Source organism: Brassica napus, chromosome C6 (genome assembly GCF_020379485.1).
Source record: "Brassica napus cultivar Da-Ae chromosome C6, Da-Ae, whole genome shotgun sequence".
In the NCBI taxonomy this organism is placed as follows: domain Eukaryota; kingdom Viridiplantae; phylum Streptophyta; class Magnoliopsida; order Brassicales; family Brassicaceae; genus Brassica; species Brassica napus.
Genome location: NC_063449.1, coordinates 36099679 through 36120984, shown reverse-complemented (window position 1 = coordinate 36120984; position 21306 = coordinate 36099679). Strand labels below are relative to the sequence as shown.

Sequence of the window (21306 nt, the reverse complement as noted above, 5' to 3'; positions counted from 1 at the left end):
ATGTGATTGTTTATTTATTTAATAATATAAAATTAAACAAAATGAAGAAGGATGCAAAAATTGTTATCAAATCTTTATTATTCATAATTATTAATTGCCATATATATGTAAATAATATTAGGTAATTTAGTAGCTTTTATTTAGGGAAATAATACACACTTCTTATATTTTAGGTTAATATAATGTTCTCTAGTGGACATTAAACAAATTATGACATAAAAACCTTATTTTTCCCCTCGAACACATACTTGAAAATGTGAACAGTATTGTTTTCACATTTGAATTATTTTGACTTTTATCTTACATATGGTTTTGCAAGCTTTCAAATTAACCATCGAACTGATACATGTCATTTCAATGTTTTTAGTCGTATACTTAAGAAAAACTTACATTTTTATAGTTTAAAGCCATTTTAAAAAATTCAAAATATAACATATAAAAAAATATAGCATATAAGAAAAATATAACATATAAGGTATCCTCATTTTTGTAGTTTAAAGTGGTTTTAAAGAAATATATAACATATAAGGTTTCCTCATTTTTTTAATTTAAAATCATTTAAAAAAATTCAAAATATAACATATAAGAAAACATCTAATTTTTTTATTATATGGTTAATGTGATTGTTTATTTTTTTAAAAAATATAAAATTAAACAAAAATGAAGAAGGATGCAAAAATTGTTATCAAATCTTTATTATTCATAATCATCAATTGTCATATATATGTAAATCATATTAGGTAATTCTGTAACTTTTATTTAAGGAAAGAATACACACTTCTTATATTTTAAGTTAATATAATGTTCTCTAGTGAACATTAAACAAATTATGACATAAAAACTTTATTTTTTTCATCGAATACATTTTTGAAAAAAGTTAACAGTATTGTTTCCACAGTTAAATTATTTTGAATTTTATCTTGCATATGGTTTTGAAAGCTTTCAAATCAACCATCGAATTGATACATGTCATTTTAATGTTTTTAGTCGTTTATTTAAGGTAAACTTACATTTTTGTAATTTAAAGTCGTTTTAAAAAAATTTAAAATATAACATATAAGAAAATTCTAACATATAAGAAAAATATAACATATAAGGTGTCCTCATTTTTGTATTTTAAAGTCATTTAAAAAAAAAAATAACATATAAGGTTTCCTCATTTTTGTAATTTAAAGTCATTTTAAAAAATTAAAAATATAACATATAAAAAAAATCTAATTTTTTTATTATATGGTTAATGCGATTGTTTAATTTTTTTTAATAATATAAATTTAAACAAAAATGAAGAAGGATGCAAAAATTGTTATCAAATCATTATTATTCATAATTATTAATTGCCTTATATATGTAAATCATATTAGGTAATTCCGTAGCTTTTATTTAAGGGAAAAATACACACTTCCTATATTTTTGGTTAATATAATGTTCTCTAGTGTTATATAATTATAAAATAATGTGACACCTTTAGATTAAACTATACTTTATATTAGATGCTCTAGAATTATTTGAAATAAAATTTAGAAGGCATTTAAAATGTCACCTAAGATTTGGGGTTTTTTTTAATTAATACAAAATTAAGGTTCTAATTTTTCAAATGCTTCTCAATTAATATATAGAAGATGTAGATATTTTTATTTTAGGGAAATACATTGAAGTAAAACTCGTCTATATTATAAAGTTTTTCTATTTTAGAGATAAAAATAGAGAAATACATCGGAGATAGTCTTAGTATCCGCGAAATAAAAAAGTAATTCCTGATCCAGTTCTGAATTCAAGTACCGTCGTGAAAAAGAAGCAAAATCTTTATTACCTCGAGAAAGATATTTTTTATTTGTCATGTATATGTGCATGTGTTTGTATATAACCAATAAACAGTTCACAAATTTATTTTGATTTATTTATATATATATATATATATATATATATCCATCTTTTTAATTCAGCAGTTTTTGTTGAATTTAATTCAGTTTACCATGCCCACAATGAATGATCTTTACTCATATCATTCATATCAAACTCATTTTTGTTATGCTAATATTTATTCTGTAGACAAGATAAAATTTTATAAAGACCCTGCTAACTTTTTTTTGTAACACAAAGACCCTGCTAACTAAACCGACAATTTAGTGCTTATATTAATGATATAGGACGGTAATAAACTCAAGTTTCAAGTGTTTGTTGATTTGATATACTTTTCAAATTTTCTGTTTTTGTTTTCTAGTTTGTCCATTGTAACATTTTTAGTTGATAAAAGTGGTTTTATATATGGAAATATTTTTGTTTCATTATAAATTACAATATTATACAATCACTTACACCAAAAAAAAAAAGAAAACAAAAGATCTACATTTAATACATGGTAGGAGTAGATGGCGAAGTAGCTCAAAATCTTCCATGTCATTCCTAATTTACCTGGAGTCGAACCTCCTATATGAAAGCTATGATAGTGGCCTTGTGACCATTATATTAGAGCCTTGATGACCAGAAAAAAAACTACATGTAAGTTAAAAATAAATTGTACGTTAATAGATATTTAAGCATCATACACCAGTCGAAGAAACGGCCAACTTTTAGATTTATTTTCAGTCAAAGACGAGGAGTGGGCATATAGTATATTCCTTTATATGACTAAACAGCAGGTCATTTAGAGATTGAAGAGCTAATTCGAAATTAATATCATCCATAGAAAATAATAATATATAATGTGACAGCTTATGATATTAATTTCAAACGTACGATTAGGAAGAATACAACAAAACGAAATAAAATTGGAATCGGCTTCTCTTTAATTATTGTCCAGCAGCCACTCTGTCTGTTCAATTAGTCACTAGCCAGATTCCCCCAAGTTCATCATGTCCACTGATTTCAATTATACGCCAACCCCAACTCTTCTAGATTCAAAGTTACGTAAGTCCATTCGTTTCAACATGCCACACGTTATTTTTGTCATATTAGGCTATATCGTACCATTCCTCTACATAATAATATACAATATCTTGTATACAAAAATGTCAGTCGCATCTAAGATTCGCTTATAGCTATCATCAGTTCACACAAAAATAATATTTAACAATCCTGGTTTCCCAGTCGTTCTCAATTATTTTTAATTTGTTTTTAATATATAGTACGATAAAAACACATGAAACACACCAAACTGAAAGTTTATAACCTAGTGACTTGTACTAATTTAGCCACATACAATAACTCATATGTAAATTTGAAATATATAAAAAAAGTTGTTGACTAGACCTCAGCATTCGAATATTCCGATTAGGTTAAACATCGGTTATTTCTGGTATTGAATAATTCTAATAGAATTGATTATGAATTTATCATTAAGAACCATAAAACTCACTTGGTTTGATTCGAGTAGTTCGCATTACTTCTTTTTTTAGTTTGGTTCTTCGCTTTTAGTCGAAATATCGCAAGCAATAGTTACTGGTTAAAAATGTAAATCAATAGAACATATAGGGAGTAAAACAAAACAAAAAAAATGGAGAAGGAAGGATACGTCATGTGTGAGAAATTCGAAGGAAGGAAGAATCAAGAATCCTAAAGAAAGCAAAGGAGCAGCGATGAAATCGGTCATCCGAAAACAACGGATGGATCTGTCGATATTGTTTTTGGAAGTCCTCATCGAATCAACGTCGATGTTTCTTGTAAAACTCTCTTATCTTTCTAGCAAAATCGACGTCCTGTTTTATAAATAACACCAAATCCAGGTTAGGGTTTGTGTGCTTCTTCGATATCTCATGTAGGTCTCGCTTGATTTGAAAAAAAAAAAATTTAAACATTTTTGTTTGTTTCTGGATGGAATTTGCAGCAATGGAGGATAAACAGCTAGGGGTTATGAGAGTTCATGTGAAAAGAGGGATTAATCTCGCGATTCGTGATTCCACGACCAGTGATCCTTATGTTGTTGTCACATTGGCTAATCAGGTTTGTTTTGTTTCGGGGTTCATTTGTTTTTGGGTTTGATTCTTTACTGAACAAAGCTTATTGCTTTTGTAGTAAAAATGTGAAACCTTGACATATTTTTTTGCATTGGATAAAATCTCTTAAGCAATCTAAAGATCATAGCAAATTGTGTTAACCTTAACAAATCTTATTGCTTTAGAGTAAATGTGAAAGAGTTATAGATCATATAGACTTGTTAGTCACATGGAGGAGCCACAATGTGACGGACTTGATTCACCATCTGACGGTTTTGGTTCCCACCATGTGACAAAGTTCTCATTTTGATCTTTGTTTCATGTCATATTTGCTAAGCAACAAACTACATTTACTTTCATTTGCGGTACACAATCTGGTTGAAGGGTCAATCTTGTTAAACTGATAACATTTAGTTAAAAAAAAAAAATTGAAACCGGTACATGTCCAGTCGACTATCTTGTTGAAGGGTCAAATCTCCCAAAACTAATAGCATTGGTTTTCTTGGAAATGGTAGATGTCTACGCTCATGCATAATCTTGTTGAAGGACCATATCATCTCCCAACGCTAATAAACATTAGTCTTAATTAATTATTGTAAATGGCACATGAACATTTTTATTACATATAATGCTGTTGAAGGGTCATCTCTCCAAGTCATATGAGAGTTTTAAGATAGTTGAAAACGGACATGATTGACTTGGTTCAGATGATTTTGTCTTTATGTTTTGCTTTTTCTGTCTCCATTTTTACCGTGTAAGTCATTCGTTTAAATCCTTTTTTATGTCATTTCTTCAGAAAGTGAAGACGCGTGTGATCAATAGTAACTGTAATCCAGTGTGGGACGAACAACTGGCCCTTACCATCAAAGATGTGACTGATCCAATCCGTATGGTAAGCTCTCATGTTTTTCTTTTGGAAATCTTTCACCACAAGAGCATTTCGGCTCATATAATGCTTCTGTTTATGCAGACGGTGTATGATAAAGACAGATTCTCTGGAGATGACAAGATGGGTGACGCGGAAATAGACATGAGGCCGTTCCTAGAAGCGCACCAGATGGAGTTGGACTTCCAAAAGCTCCCCAATGGTTGTGCAATCAAGAGGATCCGTCCAGGGAGGACCAATTGTTTGGCTGAAGAGAGCAGCATCACTTGGAGCAATGGGAAGATCATACAAGACATGATTCTTAGATTAAGGAATGTGGAGTGTGGTGAATTGGAGATCATGCTTGAGTTGGCTGATGGTCCAGGCTGCAAGGGTCTTGGACGAGAAGGTATGTTAATAATAACAATCCTTTGTTTTTTCTTTGTGATTTAAATGCGAGCATTTTGTTCTCTTAGGATCGAAGAAGACATCATGGATGCAAACAAAACAATTGGACTAAGATGCAGAAATGATGAACAGAGACGTTGAAGATGTGGGTGTTGTTTTTTTCCTTCTGTTCATGCAAAGACTAGTTCGTCTTTGTCTCATCAGACTTTTTTTTTGGTTTTGTAAAAAGTCTCTGCTTCGGTCTTTAGTTGTACATGTTGAATATAACCATAAACCCTTACTATATATTTGTATGTTTTTACTATTGAAGAAATAAAGCAAACCCTGAAATTCTAGAACCTCTTCAAGTTTCTTCTTTTGTTCAGGTAACATGAGATATAGATGATATGCATTTATATTTGTAGTATCTACCCAAATATATATGCAGGGTTGATTTGTTGAAATGTAATGAAAATGTATAGCGTTTCACCACCACACACCTGCAAGTTCCACCATCTTATGAGAATTCGAGTGAAGGGATCAATCTCGCTAGACGAGACTCTCTTAGCTATGACCCTTATGTCATTATATTTATAACCATGGAAATGCAAGTCTCATTCTCTCTCTGATTCTGCTCCGTTTTGGTCTTTCTTGGTTTCTTGATTTTGATCTGTTGAATGTTTATGTCTATAGTTCTTGATATATATCTCTGTTTATACTCTTCGTATAAGGATCAAAGAATACCTTAAGAAACATGATCGATATCAATTTATAATCATTTTAAGATATTTAAATTTTAGCCTATAGAGATGAAAAAATAAATAGCTTTAGTATATGAATTTTTTTTCATTTTAGGGTTTATATCTTGCATGCCTTCTAATCGATGTTTAAAATTCGTGAAACTTCACAAGAAGCTGAAGAGTCGTAAGGTGGAAAAGACGGTAACCCAGAGTGGAACGAGGAACTGACACTTGCGAGCAGAATCGTCTACTATAATGGAAAGATCGTTCAGTACATGATTCTTGTGTTGAGTAATGTCGAATGCGGTAAAGTCGAGATTCAGCTTGGACGGATTGAGATTCCAGGTGGTGGGAGACTTTGAATGAGCATGTTAATGGTTCTCTATGTAGTATGTGTGTAATAATAGCTTCGTTACGTAAGCCACAAGTTACGATATAATCAAAACAGAGTACTCCTCTGCTTTTGTAATGGAAATGTTTATTCTTTTATAGATTTCAACCGATACCGTTCCGTTTCCCGCGAGAAAACCAAACCATATAAAATTAGAAAAGATAGCAAAATCATTTAATTATGACATCTAGATAAAGATAGATAAATTTAAATTTTGCAAGGAAAATTGCATAAACAACTGTAAACATGTTGGTTTGAGAAGCACGAGCCGCTTCCCTTCCATTTCAGCTTACACAGATTGGCACATGCGCCATCATTACAGTTTGATTCCATTCCAAGAGCATGACACATTTGTCCTTGAGTTTCTTGAATCACCATTCCTATAAAAATATTAATCCAAATTTTAAAATTATAAATATAATTAGATAAATAGGTACATAGTGGAAATTATGAGTAGTGATTATTTTCAAAATAAATATATTTTTAATATGCTTAAAAAATGGTAAAGGTAAACAAACCAAAAACGAAGATGATCATGAAGAAAGCAAAAATAGAGGCTTTAGTCATTTTTCGCGATACAGTTTGGAGAGAATTTCTGAAAGAACAAAGCAACGTTTGTAATGGTAGTGTACATAAATATTATATTTATAGAGTTAGATGCATACATATATATACATATATATTTACTATAATGGTATATCGTATGAAATAAGGAAATAGAGAAAAAAATCAGTTAGTAGTCAATATATATTATGGATCTTTTTGAAAAATTCTTTTCTATTAAAATAGAATCACTATTTTTATCTACTATTGAAAAATCATAATAGGATCACTGAATTAATTACTTAATATGATATATTTAATTATTTGTATTAATCAATCAAATAAATAACATCTCTAGGAAATCTTAATAATCAATAAATATAATATTAATAAATCAATTTTTACAATAAATTTGAATTTTATCATTAGTTATAATAAAATCTGTTGAGATAATTAAAATAAAACAAAATCCCACTGATTTTTATATATATTTTTATTAAATAATGCATTAATTAATTTTGTAATTAGTAATATAGTATTATTATAAATTAATGGTAATTAAATTTTTATTAGAAAACCAAAATAAATAAAAATTTTATGCTATTTTTTATAAATTTATATTTATAGTCTATATTATATTTAAACAGAAATATTATAAGAATTAAATATGAAAAGATTATATTAAATCAATAATTTAACCTATTTTATTTTGAAAAATACTTTCATTTAAATAATTTTAATTCATTGTTAAAACGGGTTAAACTTTGTAAACTATGTAATATTCTTATACAAAAATAAAATTATTAACATATGATAAACTTTTATATATACAAATATATATTTATCTTTTTATTTATTTGAAACTCACAGCAATATATTATTTTGAAAAATATTTTCTATTTGATTATTGGGTTTTTTGCAAAATTAATCTAGAACTCAAAGTCAAACACAAAACTAACCTTTTTTTTTTTGTAAATTAGTTTTGCCCTATTCACCCCCACAAGTTCATATAATTCACGAAAATGCCATCAAATTTTTTTTTTCTTTCGAAAATGACATTTTTACTCTCTCACCCTCATCATCTTCAAGTAATTACAAGATTGTCATTGTCATCAATACTCCAACCACCATGAACAACCAATTTGAATCTCTTAATGATCTCAAAATCGATTTACCCTTCTTCTTTCTCCATTCTTATAAACTAAACACAACATCTCTCTCACTTTCTCTCCACATTCAGCTAAAAAAACTCCAGATTTAGATTCTACATTTTTTATGGTTCATAGAGTCGTAGAAGCTAACGATTCTGGGTGTGCCACTTTTGTTTGAGATTCTGTGTGCTTGGAGAAGCCTTATGTGTGTTAAGGAAGTTATCTCACCAATTTAAGGTATGGAATCGAGTTTTTTTCCAGATCTGTTCGTCCAGACGACTTACCTGGTAAGTCGTCTGGCTGTAGACGACTTACCTGGAAGTCGTCTGGTCAATGCAGAGGTTATTTTTGAAATTGACTTTGAAATCTGTTTTCTGACACGACTGAAATATAAGTCGTCTGCTTTTGTTTGGTTACAAAAAAATCTCCAAAGAACCTAGACGACTTACATTTCAGTCGTCATAGGTTAGTTTTGCATTTGACTGGATTATTTCAGAAGTTTGACTTTCCTGGACGACTTACATTTCAGCCGTCTGGTGAAAAATTGAAATATCAATATTTTATTTAAACTCGACGATTTACAATTAAATCGTCATAAGTTAGTTTTGCAATTAAAAAATAAAACTTCAATATTTAATTATCTATAGACGACTTACAATTCAGTCGTCCGTCCGACGACTTACATGTCAAACCTCGTAAATCCTGGACGACTTACATGTAAGTCGTCGGATGGACGACTTAATTGTAAGTCGTATATAGATAATTAAATAGTGAAGTTTTATTTTTCAATTGCAAAACTAACCTATGACGACTTAATTTTAAGTCGTCGAGTTTAAATAAAATATTGATATTTCAATTTTTCACCAGACAACTGAAATGTAAGTCGTCCAGGAAAGTCAAACTTCTGAAATAATCCAGTCAAATGCAAAACTAACCTATGACGACTGAAATGTAAATCGTCTAGCTTTTTGGAGTTTTTTTTTAACCAAACAAAAGTAGACGACTTATTTTTCAGTCGTCTCAGATAACAGATTTCAAAGTCAATTGCAAAAATAACCTTTGCGTTGACCAGCCGACTTATAGTTTAGTCGTCTGGAAGACTTTGATTGAAGTTGTATGCGTCGATCTTTAATAAACCTTTGGCTCATAACATGCTTCTGTTTATGCAGACAGTGTATGATAAAGACAGATTCTCGGGAGATGACAAAATGGGTAATACGGAAATAGACCTGAGGCCGTTCCTGGAAGCGCATCAGATGGAGTTGGACTTCCAGAAGCTCCCCAATGGTTGTGCAATCAAGAGGATCCGTCTAGGGAGGACCAACGGTTTGGCTGAAGAGAGCACCATCACTTGGAGCAATGGGAAGATCATACAAAACATGATTCTTAGGTTAAGGAATATGGAGTGTGGGGAAATAGAGATCATGCTTAAGTTGACTGCTGGTCCAGGCTTCAGTGGTCTTGGACGCGAAGGTATGTATGTTGATAACAATCTTTGTTTTTTTAGTTGTTTTTATCGTGATTTAAATGCGAGCATTTTTGTTCTCTTAGGATCGAAGAAGACATCATGGTTACACTAAAATAGTGTAAAGTCACACTAAAATAGTTTTCTGGAGTTGGGTTGGAGATGAACTTATATTTATGCAAAGACGAGTTTGTATTTGTCTCATCAGATTTTTTTTAAAGGCTCTGCATTGGTCATTAGTTGTGCATGTTGAATATGACCCTAAATCCTTAATATATATATATATATTTTTTTTTTTTTTTTTTACTCTTGAAAAAATAAAGCAAATCCTTAATTTAAAGACTTGATTGGTAGAGCGTGTAGTTTCAAATATTTTACTTTAAAATTTAAGCACTAGTTTTTATCATTATAATTTTAGATTTTACTATTGTAGAATTATTTCAAAATTTTAAAAGCATTAAACATAGGGTGATTGGAAAGAGCCATAAAAATTGTGTAAGCTATTTTGTGAAACAGTTATTATTTAGTTTTCAAATATAATATAGCAAAAAAATTAAAAAAAGAAAGATGTCAGCTTTACAAATCAGTTTTTTCTAAAGCTTTTATTTAGTGCTAGTAATGTCTTTGGAAATAAATCACCGCAAAAAACATAAAGTCATAGTCAAAATATCTACAGCCTAAATTCTAAAGAAAGAACTAAGACTACGTCACTAACTAATCAAGCCCATAAAGCTATAAAAAAATTATTTCTAGAGCCAATTGTTTTTTTTAAAGTTGGGCTATAGCCTTAGATTTTCTTACTAAGTCTTGATTGCTTCATTTTTATTGTTGTAGAGAACTCAGACTGTGTAGAGCACTCACAACCATCACCTAAAGCTAAAGTTTAGCGCTTTTTAGTCATTCTAAAGCTTGATTCATTTGATTTATTTATTGCTTTGAATATCTTTGGAAATATATCTCAACAAGAAAAAATTAAAATCACTTCCAAAATCTACAACCTAAATTCTAAAGAAAAAAACTTATAGCTATAACACCAACCAATTAAGTCCTAAGAGTAGGTGTGTCATTTTACTAAGAGCTTAATCGAAACGAAATAATTGAAACCAGAAGTGGATTGAAAATTTTAAATATACAAAAGATTCATATGTTTCTATATCCGAAATATCTATACCAAATTGAAACTGAACCATAAACCGAACAAATATATATCTATATAATTTGAAATCTACTAAATCCAAAAATATTTGAAAGAAAAATTTATCCCAACTATCTGAAATGATTCTAAAGTATCAAGGTACTTTTAATCAAAATAATCTGAATTATCCGAGATTTTATCTGAATCATCCGGATTACACGATATTTTACTCAAAATATTCAATATTTTATCCCAGTCATCCGAAATAACCAAACCAGAACCTAACGACATCTGACTTTTTCCAGGTATTAGCCGATTCCTAGTTTTATTATTCGAACTGACAATGATCCAAAACTATCCAAACCGAAAATGGCAGTTCCTAAATGAATACTAAAATCTCCTAACCGAAATATTCGAAATAACCGACTCTAACCGAACTAATACCCAAAATACCTAAGCCTACATGAGAGTTAGCTCATGATCCACATCGAATTTCAAGATATATGGATCTTGATAGATGAATTTGTATTTGTATATCTACACAAACTTTTTGCAGGATTGCTTTTTTGAAGTGCAATGAAAATGCATAGCGTTTTTTTTTTCTTTTTGGTAAAAATGTACAGATATTATTATCAATTTTTCAATTTTTGACAGCAATATAATGGCAACAAGAAACAGAGAAATACGATGGCAACAACAAGAAATGCAAAGCGTTGCACCAACAAACGCAAAGATAGGTCATCGATGTTAGCTTTTCTACATTGTCAGAAAAAATAACCAAGATCCATCTCAAGTTCCGACGTGTTATACTGTCTAACAGTGTTTCTGAATGATTTATTATGAGTGCAGATAGTGTATGATAAAGATACATTTACATCGCACGATAAGATGGGAGATGCGCAGATCGTTATCAAGCCGTTCCTAGAGGTTCATAAACTAGGTTTGCAAGAACTTCCAGGTGGAACAGAGATCAAGAGAGTGTTGCCCACCAGAGAAAACTGCTTGTCTGAAGAGAGCAGAATCTTCTATCATAATGGCAAGATCGTTCAGGACATGATTCTTGTGTTGAGGAATGTCCAGTGCGGTGAAGTCGAGATTCAGCTTGAATGGATTAAGATTTCAGGTGGTAGGCGACTTTGAATAAGCATCTTAATTATGTGGTAGTAGGCATGGGCATTCGGATACCTGTTCGGGTACGGGTCGGTTCTTTCGGGTATCTGGTTTTTCGGGCTTGGAAATTAGGCCCCGTTCGGGTATTACAAAATTTCGGGCCTGGTTCGTCTCGGGTCCTCCCGGGTCCGGGTGGGTTCGGTTCTGATGCAAAAAAACCTGAAAATAATCGAATAACCAATGTATCTGAAACGGGTTTGGATAATAATACCCAAAGTAACCATATTTGGATAATAGTACCCAAAGTAACCATATTACCCGATTTGGTTTGGGTATTTTGTATCCAAAGTACGCAAATGTACCAAAAATACTCATTATATACGGTTTTGTCTGAGTATTTCTATCCAAACTATCATATTTTATCAGAAAATACACAAAAGTATTGAAAATAACTAATATATTCAATTTATAATTTAAATTTAAATTATTAAAATAATTATACATATAGTTATAAATAATATTTGTTAATATATATATATATACATTTTGGATATCTTCGGATACTCATTCGGTTCTCGATTCGGATCGGTTTTGGTACCGGTTCTTCGGATACATCAATTTAGGACTCATTCAGTTATTTATCCCGGGTCCGATCAGGTTCATGATTCTGATTTTCTGGTCAATTTCAGATCGGTTCTTCGTTTTCAGATATTTTGCCCAGCCCTATATGGTAGTATGTATGTAATAATAGCTTCGTTATGTAAGCTAAAAGTTACAATATAAGCAAAACAGAGTGCGCTTACTCGTGCTTCTGTAATGGAAGCATTTGTTTTTTTTATTTAATAGATTTCAACCGAAACCATTTTCGTTCCCGCTGGAAAACGGAACCATATAAAATTAAAAAAAGCGCCAAAATAAATTTAAATAGATAAATTATAAATTGGAACATGTAGATAAAAATAAATAAATTTAAAATTTGCAAATAAAATTGCATAAACAACTGAAAACTTGTTGGTTTTGAAAGCACGAGCCGCTTCCATTCCATTTCAGCTTACACAGATTGGTACATGCGCCATCATTACAGTTTGATTTTATTGCAAGATCGTGACACATTTGCTGTCCTTGAGTTTCTTGCATTGATATTCCTATACAAAGATTATAAACATTAGTTCAAATTTTAGTTATAAATATAATAAGATAAATAAGTAAATAGTTGAAAATATGAATAGTTACTATTTTCAAAATACAGATTTTTCATATGATTATAAGATTGTAAATGTAAACAAACCTAGAAGGAAGATTATCATGAAGAAAGCAAAAATAGAGGCTTTAGTCATTTTTGACGATACAGTTTGGAGAGAATTTTCTTAAAGAATAGAGCAATATAATGGGTAATGGTAGTGTACACACATATTATATTTATAGAGTTATGTATATATATATTTACAAAAATGGTATATGGAATGAAATAAAATAGGAAAATAAATCAATTAGTAGTTAATATATATTTTGGATACAAGGAAGCAAATGAATTAGTATTAATAGATACTTTGGACTAAGGGAACCGAATAAACTAGTAGTTAATATATATTTTGGATACATGGAAAGAAATATATTTTGAAATAGGGAAACAAATCAGTTAGTAGTTAATATATATTTAAATACATGGAAAGAAATATATTTGGAAACAGGGAAACAAATCAATTAGTAGTTAATATCAAATAGAGTTTTTTTTTGGCTTAAAAAGGATTAAAATCAAATAGAGTTTCTTGTATCACCATTCGTATACAAATATTGAAAACATTAGACCAAAATTTATTTATAATTTTCAAAAAAAAAACATCAAATGAAAACTGAAAGGACAGCAGACTCCAGTCTATATTTACTTTCCAAATTAATCATTTGTTTAGCATCAGCCAGTTTCCTCGAACGAGAGTAAGCAACGTTCATTGTGTTCCAAGTAAACTCATCTTCTCATGCATTTTATCTAACATTTGAGTGAAGCTTCGTTCGATCAGCACAGCTGTGAATGTAATTATGAAACTATGTCAAAGTAAGACGACAGTTTCTGAAATTCAATATGCGCATCAGTCATCACTCTACCCATCCAATTTCAAGTTATACTCACTTGATAACAACAAAAAGAGCTTTCATACTTTTTATTTTAAAACGTCGAATCCAAAATATAAAATAAAAAACTGTCAAGCATGAATTAATTACTCGTAAGTTCTTAAAAGGCATTTGTTTTTATAAATTGAATCCAGGGCAACCGTAGAGTTTTAAAGAAAAACAATACATTCACTATGAACGAGAAAGGAGAGGTTTTGGAACGATTGGCCTTTGTTGGTATAAAGAGGTTCTTGAAAGGTTCTCTCTGTGATTTAGTTTCATATACATTCACTAATTGGGGCATATGTTGCTTTTATAAGAATTAGCATAAGACATTAATAACGCATTTTCTGGGATTAATGTAGACAAGTTGGAGTAAGACATGTATTTGCTATGCTTAACCAATAATGATGAAAATCTAAAGTGTTTTCCGTCAAAGAAAAAAGGGAACGTCAAGCAAAACCGATTTACCAAACAAAAAATTACCAGTTACGGTCTGCATAATGATTTTTATCCCCTACATATTATTTTTGTAGCATTACAACATGTTTTCGTAGCCACGTATCATCACTAAAATAATTCTTAGAATCATTTTTATTAAAATAACTAACAAATTGATTAAGCATACAAAAAATTTTCATGACAAAAATCTAATCACCTCCTTTGTGTTTGTTCGAAGAATGAGAGATTTGATCATTCGTCTAATATTTGTTTCTCCCTAATATCCTATCTACCGCATAGCCACTGAAGTGCCACTACAAATTCGTGCCTACAAAATACAAGCCACGATATTGCCACGTTTTAGCCACGTTTTAGCCACGAACAGAAATAAACCACGGTAAATCTAAATAAAGCCACGGTGTAGTCACGAAAAAAAAAAGCGTGGCTATAAGCAACAAAATGTTCGTGGTAACAAATATAGCCACAAATTTACCACTAAGAACATAGTGGCAACTTTTTGTTTTTTTGTGCCGACATCGAAAAGGAAGTGTTACGTCTAATCGTTTGACGAAATGAGATATAGTCATGGTTTGTTCATGGCTGTGTCGTGGCTATATGTACTTTATTCAGTCCATGGCAGAGAAATATTCAATCGCCTGTAATATTTAAAAAAAACCACGAATTGTTCGTGGCTATGGAGTAGCTATTTGTAATATATATGCACTTCACAACCGTAACATTTAGAACTTTTGTTCTTCACTCAAATTTTCTAAACAAAATGCCTTTCTACTTTCAGTCTAGAGAATGGGTGGATCAAAGGATTGATCCTGAGAGTAATCACGTTTCAGAAGTATTTCTCGGAGGTATTGATGCATTTATTCAATTTGTGTGTAATCGAGCAGATTACAAAGAAAGAGAAACTTTATTGTGTCCGTGTGCTCGATGCAAAAATGTGAAGCAACGAGAAGCAAGAGTTGTCGCAAGACATCTATTCTTATACGGTTTTAAGGGAAATTATTATGTTTGGACGAGTCACGGAGAGAAATTCTACGATGTTGGTGAGAGTTCCGGGGCGAATCATTCGACGGGTGAAGAAGAAATGTGGGAGAATCCTATTTGGAATGCTTATGAAGATCACCACCAGAATATTCCAGAAGTACAAGAAGACATTGCGCCACCTTACATGCTGTAATCTATAGAAGAGACGGACATAGCGGAACCATATCACGATAGTGTTTTTGAAGCATTTGAAGCAGCCACTCAACCTCTCTACCAAGGATGTGCAGATGGAATATCTCAGTTGTCTCTTGCTTCGTGGATGATGAAAGTGAAGACAGATTATAATCTACCAGATGCTTGTATAGATGAGATATCTGAAGTATTTAAAAACATACTTCCGCAGCCAAATAAAGCTCCCGCAACATTTTACGAGACAAAGAAACTGACACGAGCGCTTGGGTTACCCGTACAGAAGATTGACGTTTGCGTGAAGAATTGTATGTTATTTTGGAAAGGAGAAGATGCGAAGTTGGTCAGTTGCCGGTTTTGTGGAGAAGATCGCTACTACCCGAAGAATGGAAAAGGTAAAAACAAACCGAAACAACGAATGTTTTACCTGCCAATTGCAGATCGTCTGAAACGTTTATACCAACTCGAGGCGACGGCTTCCAATATGCGGTGGCATAAGGAACATGTGACTCCGGAAGGAGAAATACATCACTCATCTGATGCCATAGCGTGGAAACACTTTAATGAGTTATATCCTGGATTTGCTGCTGAAAGCCGAAACATTTATCTATGCTTATCAGCAGATGGGTTTAATCCGATTGGTATGAATGGCGAAGCACATTCCCTTTGGCCCATTATTGTAACTCCATACAATTTGCCTCCGGGAATGTGTATGAAAAGAGAATTCTTTTACCTTTCGGTGCTAATTCCCGGGCCCAAACATCCAAGAAAAAGCTTAGATATTTACCTTCAGCCGTTGATTGAAGAATTACAGAGTTTGTGGAAGGATGGTGTGGAGGCATATGATATTTCAAGGAAATAAAGATTCATAATGCGAGCAGTGTTGATGTGGACGATAAGCGATTTTCCAGCGTATGGGATGCTTTCAGGTTGGATGACGCATGGTCGGTTGGCGTGCCCATATTATCAAGATGAGACAGGTGCGTTCTGGTTACGTAATGGACAGAAACATAGTTGGTTTGATTGCCACATAAGGTATTTAGATGAAGATCATCCTTAGAGGAAAAACAGTTATAGATCCTCGTCCACCATGGTTGACCTGAGAAGAAATATTGCGTGAAAGGATAAATAATATAAAAGGTTTATCAAAGTCCATTGAATGTGGAGGGATGGACATGATAATCCATCCAAGACAATATCTGAATAAGGAGTTACTCACAATTGGGTAAAGAAGAGTATTTTCCGGTAGTTACCGTATTGGGAAACTCATCTTCTTCGGCATAACCTTGATTTCATGCACATTGAGAAAAACTTCTTCGATAACCTCACAAACACATTGTTAAATGCTCCTGGAAAGACAAATACAATATCAAAAGCAGATTAGATCTTTCAGGACTATGCAAAAGGCGTGATTTAGAGATGAAAGAGGATGGAACGATGCCCGTGCCAATATTCAGTCTGTCAAATGCGGCAAAGCGAGAATTCCTTCTGTGGCTGAAAAATGACATAAAATTTCCCGATGGATACGCCTCCAAATTTAGTCGATGTATTAACGAAAGCAATTTAAAGCTACATGGACTGAAAAGTCATCATTGTCATGTCATAATGGAACGACTATATCCATATGCGTTCGCTGAACTTCTTCCAAAAAATGTTCATACAGTAATTAGAGGTATTTATTTTTTATATCATTTTAAAATTTACTATAATTGATGTTATAACTTTAATGTTTTGTTTACAGATATTGCCCTCTTTTTTTCCGAGATATCTCTTCGAAGATTTTGAAAGAATCAGATGTTGGTCTTTTAAAGGCAAATATCGGTGTGAAGCTTTGTAACTTGGAAAAGATATTTTCTCCATTGTTATTCGATGTTACGGAACATCTTCTTGTGCACCTTCCAGATGAGGTAGCCTTAGGTGGCCCCGTCCATTTTAGGTGGATGTATGTATTTGAAAGATACATGTACCCTTTGAAGAAGATGGTCAAAAACAAAGCACGAATTGCAGGTTCGATAGTTGCACAATGGATAAACGAAGAGATTTCAAGAGCATCCTCAAATTTTTTTGGGAATCCTAAAATCATAAGCATTCCAGAAGGTCCAAGTGATATTCGTTTCTCATACAATTATCCGGATGTACCACCTTTGTTTTACCATGAAGGAAGAATCAGTGGTCAATGCTCAACTGGTTGGTTAAATGATGAAGATAACACCGTTCTTCAGATATTTATGATGCTCAACTGTAAAACATTTGATCCATATGAAAGGTACTTTAATATTATGAAAATATAATATAAATACATATTTCTAGTTACATAATTAATATTTTAAATGTGTGCAGGATGTTTGAAGAATATATGATGCGAAGTATTCCTGATATTACTCCAGCTGCAATGCAAAAAGCGAAAGACACCAAGTTTGCAGAGTGGGGCAAAGACTATGTGAGTTTCTATTTTTATATCATCAAGTTCCACAATTTATTTAATTAAACTTGTAATTTATAACAATGTTACTCTATTGAAGATTAATGATGCAACTCAGTTTTACACATTTCCTATGTGGATTTTGGATTTTGTACAAGGTCCTAGGCGCAATTATAGGTCTTGGCCAATATACCACACACGAGGATACACTTTCCACACACATAGCCACTGTCAAAATAGGAAAACTCAACATTATGGTGTTTGTGTTCCTGGAACCAATGAAACAAACTACTATGGCCTCATACAGGAGATTATGATGGTGGAGTATCATGGTGATGTTGGCTTGAAAGTCATGATTTTTAAATGTTCGTGGTTTGACACCACGGAAAATCACGGTATGAGAATACATCCATCTGGTCTTGTTGATGTGTCACCACGAAGGCAATATGCAAAATATGATCAATTTGTATTACCTGGTAAGTGAAAAATATATGTGTATATATATAGTTATGTGCTTGAGATTTGATGTTTGATGAAAAACCATGATTTGAAACTATGGCGTTGATTGGTAGCACTTGCGTAATCGTGTAATGGCGGAAAAACGTGATTCCGCTAAAATTTTACCAATCAAAAAAATACATGGAATGCAAAGTAAAACGTCATTCCGCAGATGTTGAGTTTTTGCTTAATTTTTTTCAAGTAAACTTGCAACAAGTGAATAAGTGTGTTTTTCTCATTTATTTGCTGAAACTTTTGAAAATTAATTATCTCTCTATCTCAGTTACATAAAAGCATTTGTATACAACCACCAAGAATTACCTTTGCATGAGAAATTCAACTACCATCTTTTTTCACGTATGTAAAATTAATTAACCAATAGCTATTATTGGTTCAACCACCATCAATCACTTAATGCAATATTTAAAACATACTGATTTGTTTGGTTACATATTTAATGATGTGTCTATAAATTAGATTTGCATCTTGAAGTGAAAACACAACAACAAAATAGAAAGAAAAAAAGTTTCTAAAGAATTTGCATGTTCTATGGATTCTTCACCTACGCATCAACGTGCTTCGAACATCCTAAACACCAGAGAGGTATGTTTTGACCAATAAATACATATATATCATTCCATGCAAATTGTTTATTTAATCTTTTAGATTTGTGCATATATAGAAATCTTATTATTATTATTTTTAAATGTATGAAACATTGTAGCCAAATAAGCTATGGTCGGATCACATGCATCAAGTATTTTTAGAAATATATCGACCGTGAGCTGAAAATGGATGGTTATGTAAATTTTCATCCTAGTAAGGAGGGTAAAAAGAGATTAGTTACCGAGTTTTATCAAAGGACTGGTAAAAATTATAATTACAACAAAATCAAAAACCATTATGACTATGAACGGAAACGTACCGTTTATATGCGATTAAAAAACCGTACCGGAGTTACAATCAAAGAGGACACTGGTGAGATCGATATGCCAGAGGACACTGGTGAGATCGATATGCCAGAGGAATGGTGGCAAGAACGTAGTGAGGTATGACTTCAAATATTATTTTGTTACATAGTGTTTTACGGTTTTATTGTGATTTGAACTAAATGTTTTTTAAATGATGGTAACGGGAGATACCCGACGCCTTGCGTATCAAAAAACATCCTCTTGTATGTCTTGATCTCATGGAAAGTGTATTTAGAAACTGCAGAGTCAGTGATGAACCATGTTTTATTTCTTATCCACGGGTACGTCGACATTCAGCCGATGATTGGTGGGCATGCGCAAAAATTATTCCTCGAGGAATCCGAGAAACGTCAGAAATTGCTTTAACTGCGTGGCAGGATGATAGAAGTGACCAAGTTGCGGAAAGTTCATTGTTACGGGTGGAAACACATGTTGTTGACGATGTGTCTGATTATGATATTGCCTCGGTGAATCCTCCAAACGATGAATATGTATCAGATGTTGAGGTACAATCAGACGGTGATTCGGAATAGCCAAATATATTCTAAGATTGTAAAATATATTGTAAGGTTGTAAAATATGTAGTGAGATTGTTAAAAAAATTTATATGATGTAAAATAAATGGAATATGTATGAAAGGTTTGGATTGTAGTTGTTGTATGAGTATAAGGTTGATGGAAAAGGGTTTGGGGTTTGGGATTTGGGGATTGTAGTTTATGGGTTGGGTGTTTGTGGTTTCGCGTTTTTAAATATAGCCACGATTGTGTAGTGGCTATATAGTGGCTATGTGGAAATTGGGACAAAACCAATTGGTTTGGCTCCAATTGTTTTTTGTTTGGCGCTTGATATTAAAATTTAGCCACTGTAATGGCGTGGGTATTTCGTGGCTTCTCTGAAATTTTGGTAAACCAATTGGGTTGGCTCCAATTTATTTGGTTTTGGCCCCAATTGTTTTAATTTCGCGGTTCTTATTAAATATAGCCACGATTAACCACTAAGTTTCGTGGCTTTGCTGAAAAGGGTTTTATATTTCGGTTTTCCTCTAGTCTCGCCGTCTCCAATTCCAAGCCTCGCCGTCTCCGTCTCAATCTCACACCTCTCAAGGTAAATAAATATTGCATGTTTTTATTTCTTGTTTCTGATCTAGGGTTTCGCTTTTCTTTTGTTTTGTCTCTGTCTACTTTGTGTTCTTGGTGCATGACTATCTTTATGTCTCTCTTTGTTAGATTTGTCTTTCTCTCTTTGTTTTCTCTAAACGATGAATATGTAAGCTCTTTAGTCTCTGTCTACTTTGTGTTCTTGTTCACTTGTTGCATGAAAAGTGTTTTCATTTTTTAGATATGTCTCTCGCTGTTTCTGTCTCTTTAATGTCGCTTGTCATTGTATACTAATGTGTCTTTTTCTTTGGTTGTGAACAGATGAACTCAACAATAGTACCTGGAACACATGATGCGTCTCCTCATATGCCTCCTGGTGCTACTGGACCCGCTTTAAACCATGCTGGGTCTCTTCCTATGCCTCCTGGTGCTACTGGACCCGCTCTAAACCATACTGCTTCCTCATCTCGTTCCAACAGCTACACGCAAATGACCCTTAATGCAATGCTCAACTCACCTACTAGTCTCGCACAGCCACATCTCCATCCCGATAAGCTGAATGGAGCTTTATGGTAAGATCACTTCCTCATCTTGGAATGTTTCTGTTATTTGAATTGTCTGTGATTGCTTAGGATTGTTTCTGTTAGGATTGTTTTGTGATAGTTTCTGTAGGATTTTGTCATAGTATTGTTTCTGTTACTGATGTTTGTTATTATTTTAGGTTTGGTATTGACCCATCTATCAATGCTTTCATCCGGGCAACTTGGCAAGGATACTACATGGGTCCTTGGAAGAGTTGGAGGAAGGTTCCTGAGGAAAGGAAGGATTCATGGTGGCAAACGTTTGTGGTAATTGACTAGT

At 32.3% G+C, this 21306-nt stretch overlaps 2 protein-coding genes and 1 pseudogene across 4 annotated transcripts; 2 read left to right on the top strand and 1 right to left on the bottom strand.

Annotated features, from left to right (window-relative positions):
• The first annotated feature begins 3460 nt into the window (after window positions 1-3460).
• On the top strand, window positions 3461-5546 carry LOC106449831 (protein C2-DOMAIN ABA-RELATED 9). Of its 3 annotated transcripts, none has more exons than XM_013891522.3 (5): window positions 3461-3659; window positions 3824-3939; window positions 4729-4824; window positions 4903-5206; window positions 5274-5546. In XM_013891522.3, the coding sequence occupies exons 2-5, from the start codon at window positions 3826-3828 to the stop codon at window positions 5315-5317; spliced, it is 558 nt and encodes a 185-aa protein (XP_013746976.1). In that variant the 5' UTR covers window positions 3461-3659; window positions 3824-3825; the 3' UTR covers window positions 5318-5546. The 3 variants fall into 3 exon arrangements, with proteins under 3 accessions (XP_013746976.1, XP_013746977.1, XP_022560976.1); XM_013891523.3 differs by having other exon boundaries at window positions 3481-3722; XM_022705255.2 differs by having other exon boundaries at window positions 3647-3939.
• LOC106448511 lies at window positions 5327-9589 on the top strand (annotated as a pseudogene).
• LOC111207028 (putative defensin-like protein 119) lies at window positions 6391-6967 on the bottom strand. Its single transcript, XM_022704598.2, has 2 exons — window positions 6834-6967; window positions 6391-6695 (listed from the first exon to the last, which is right to left on the bottom strand). Exons 1-2 carry the CDS (start codon window positions 6880-6882, stop codon window positions 6523-6525), a joined length of 222 nt encoding a protein of 73 aa, XP_022560319.2. The 5' UTR covers window positions 6883-6967; the 3' UTR covers window positions 6391-6522.
• Window positions 9590-21306: the final 11717 nt, after the last annotated feature.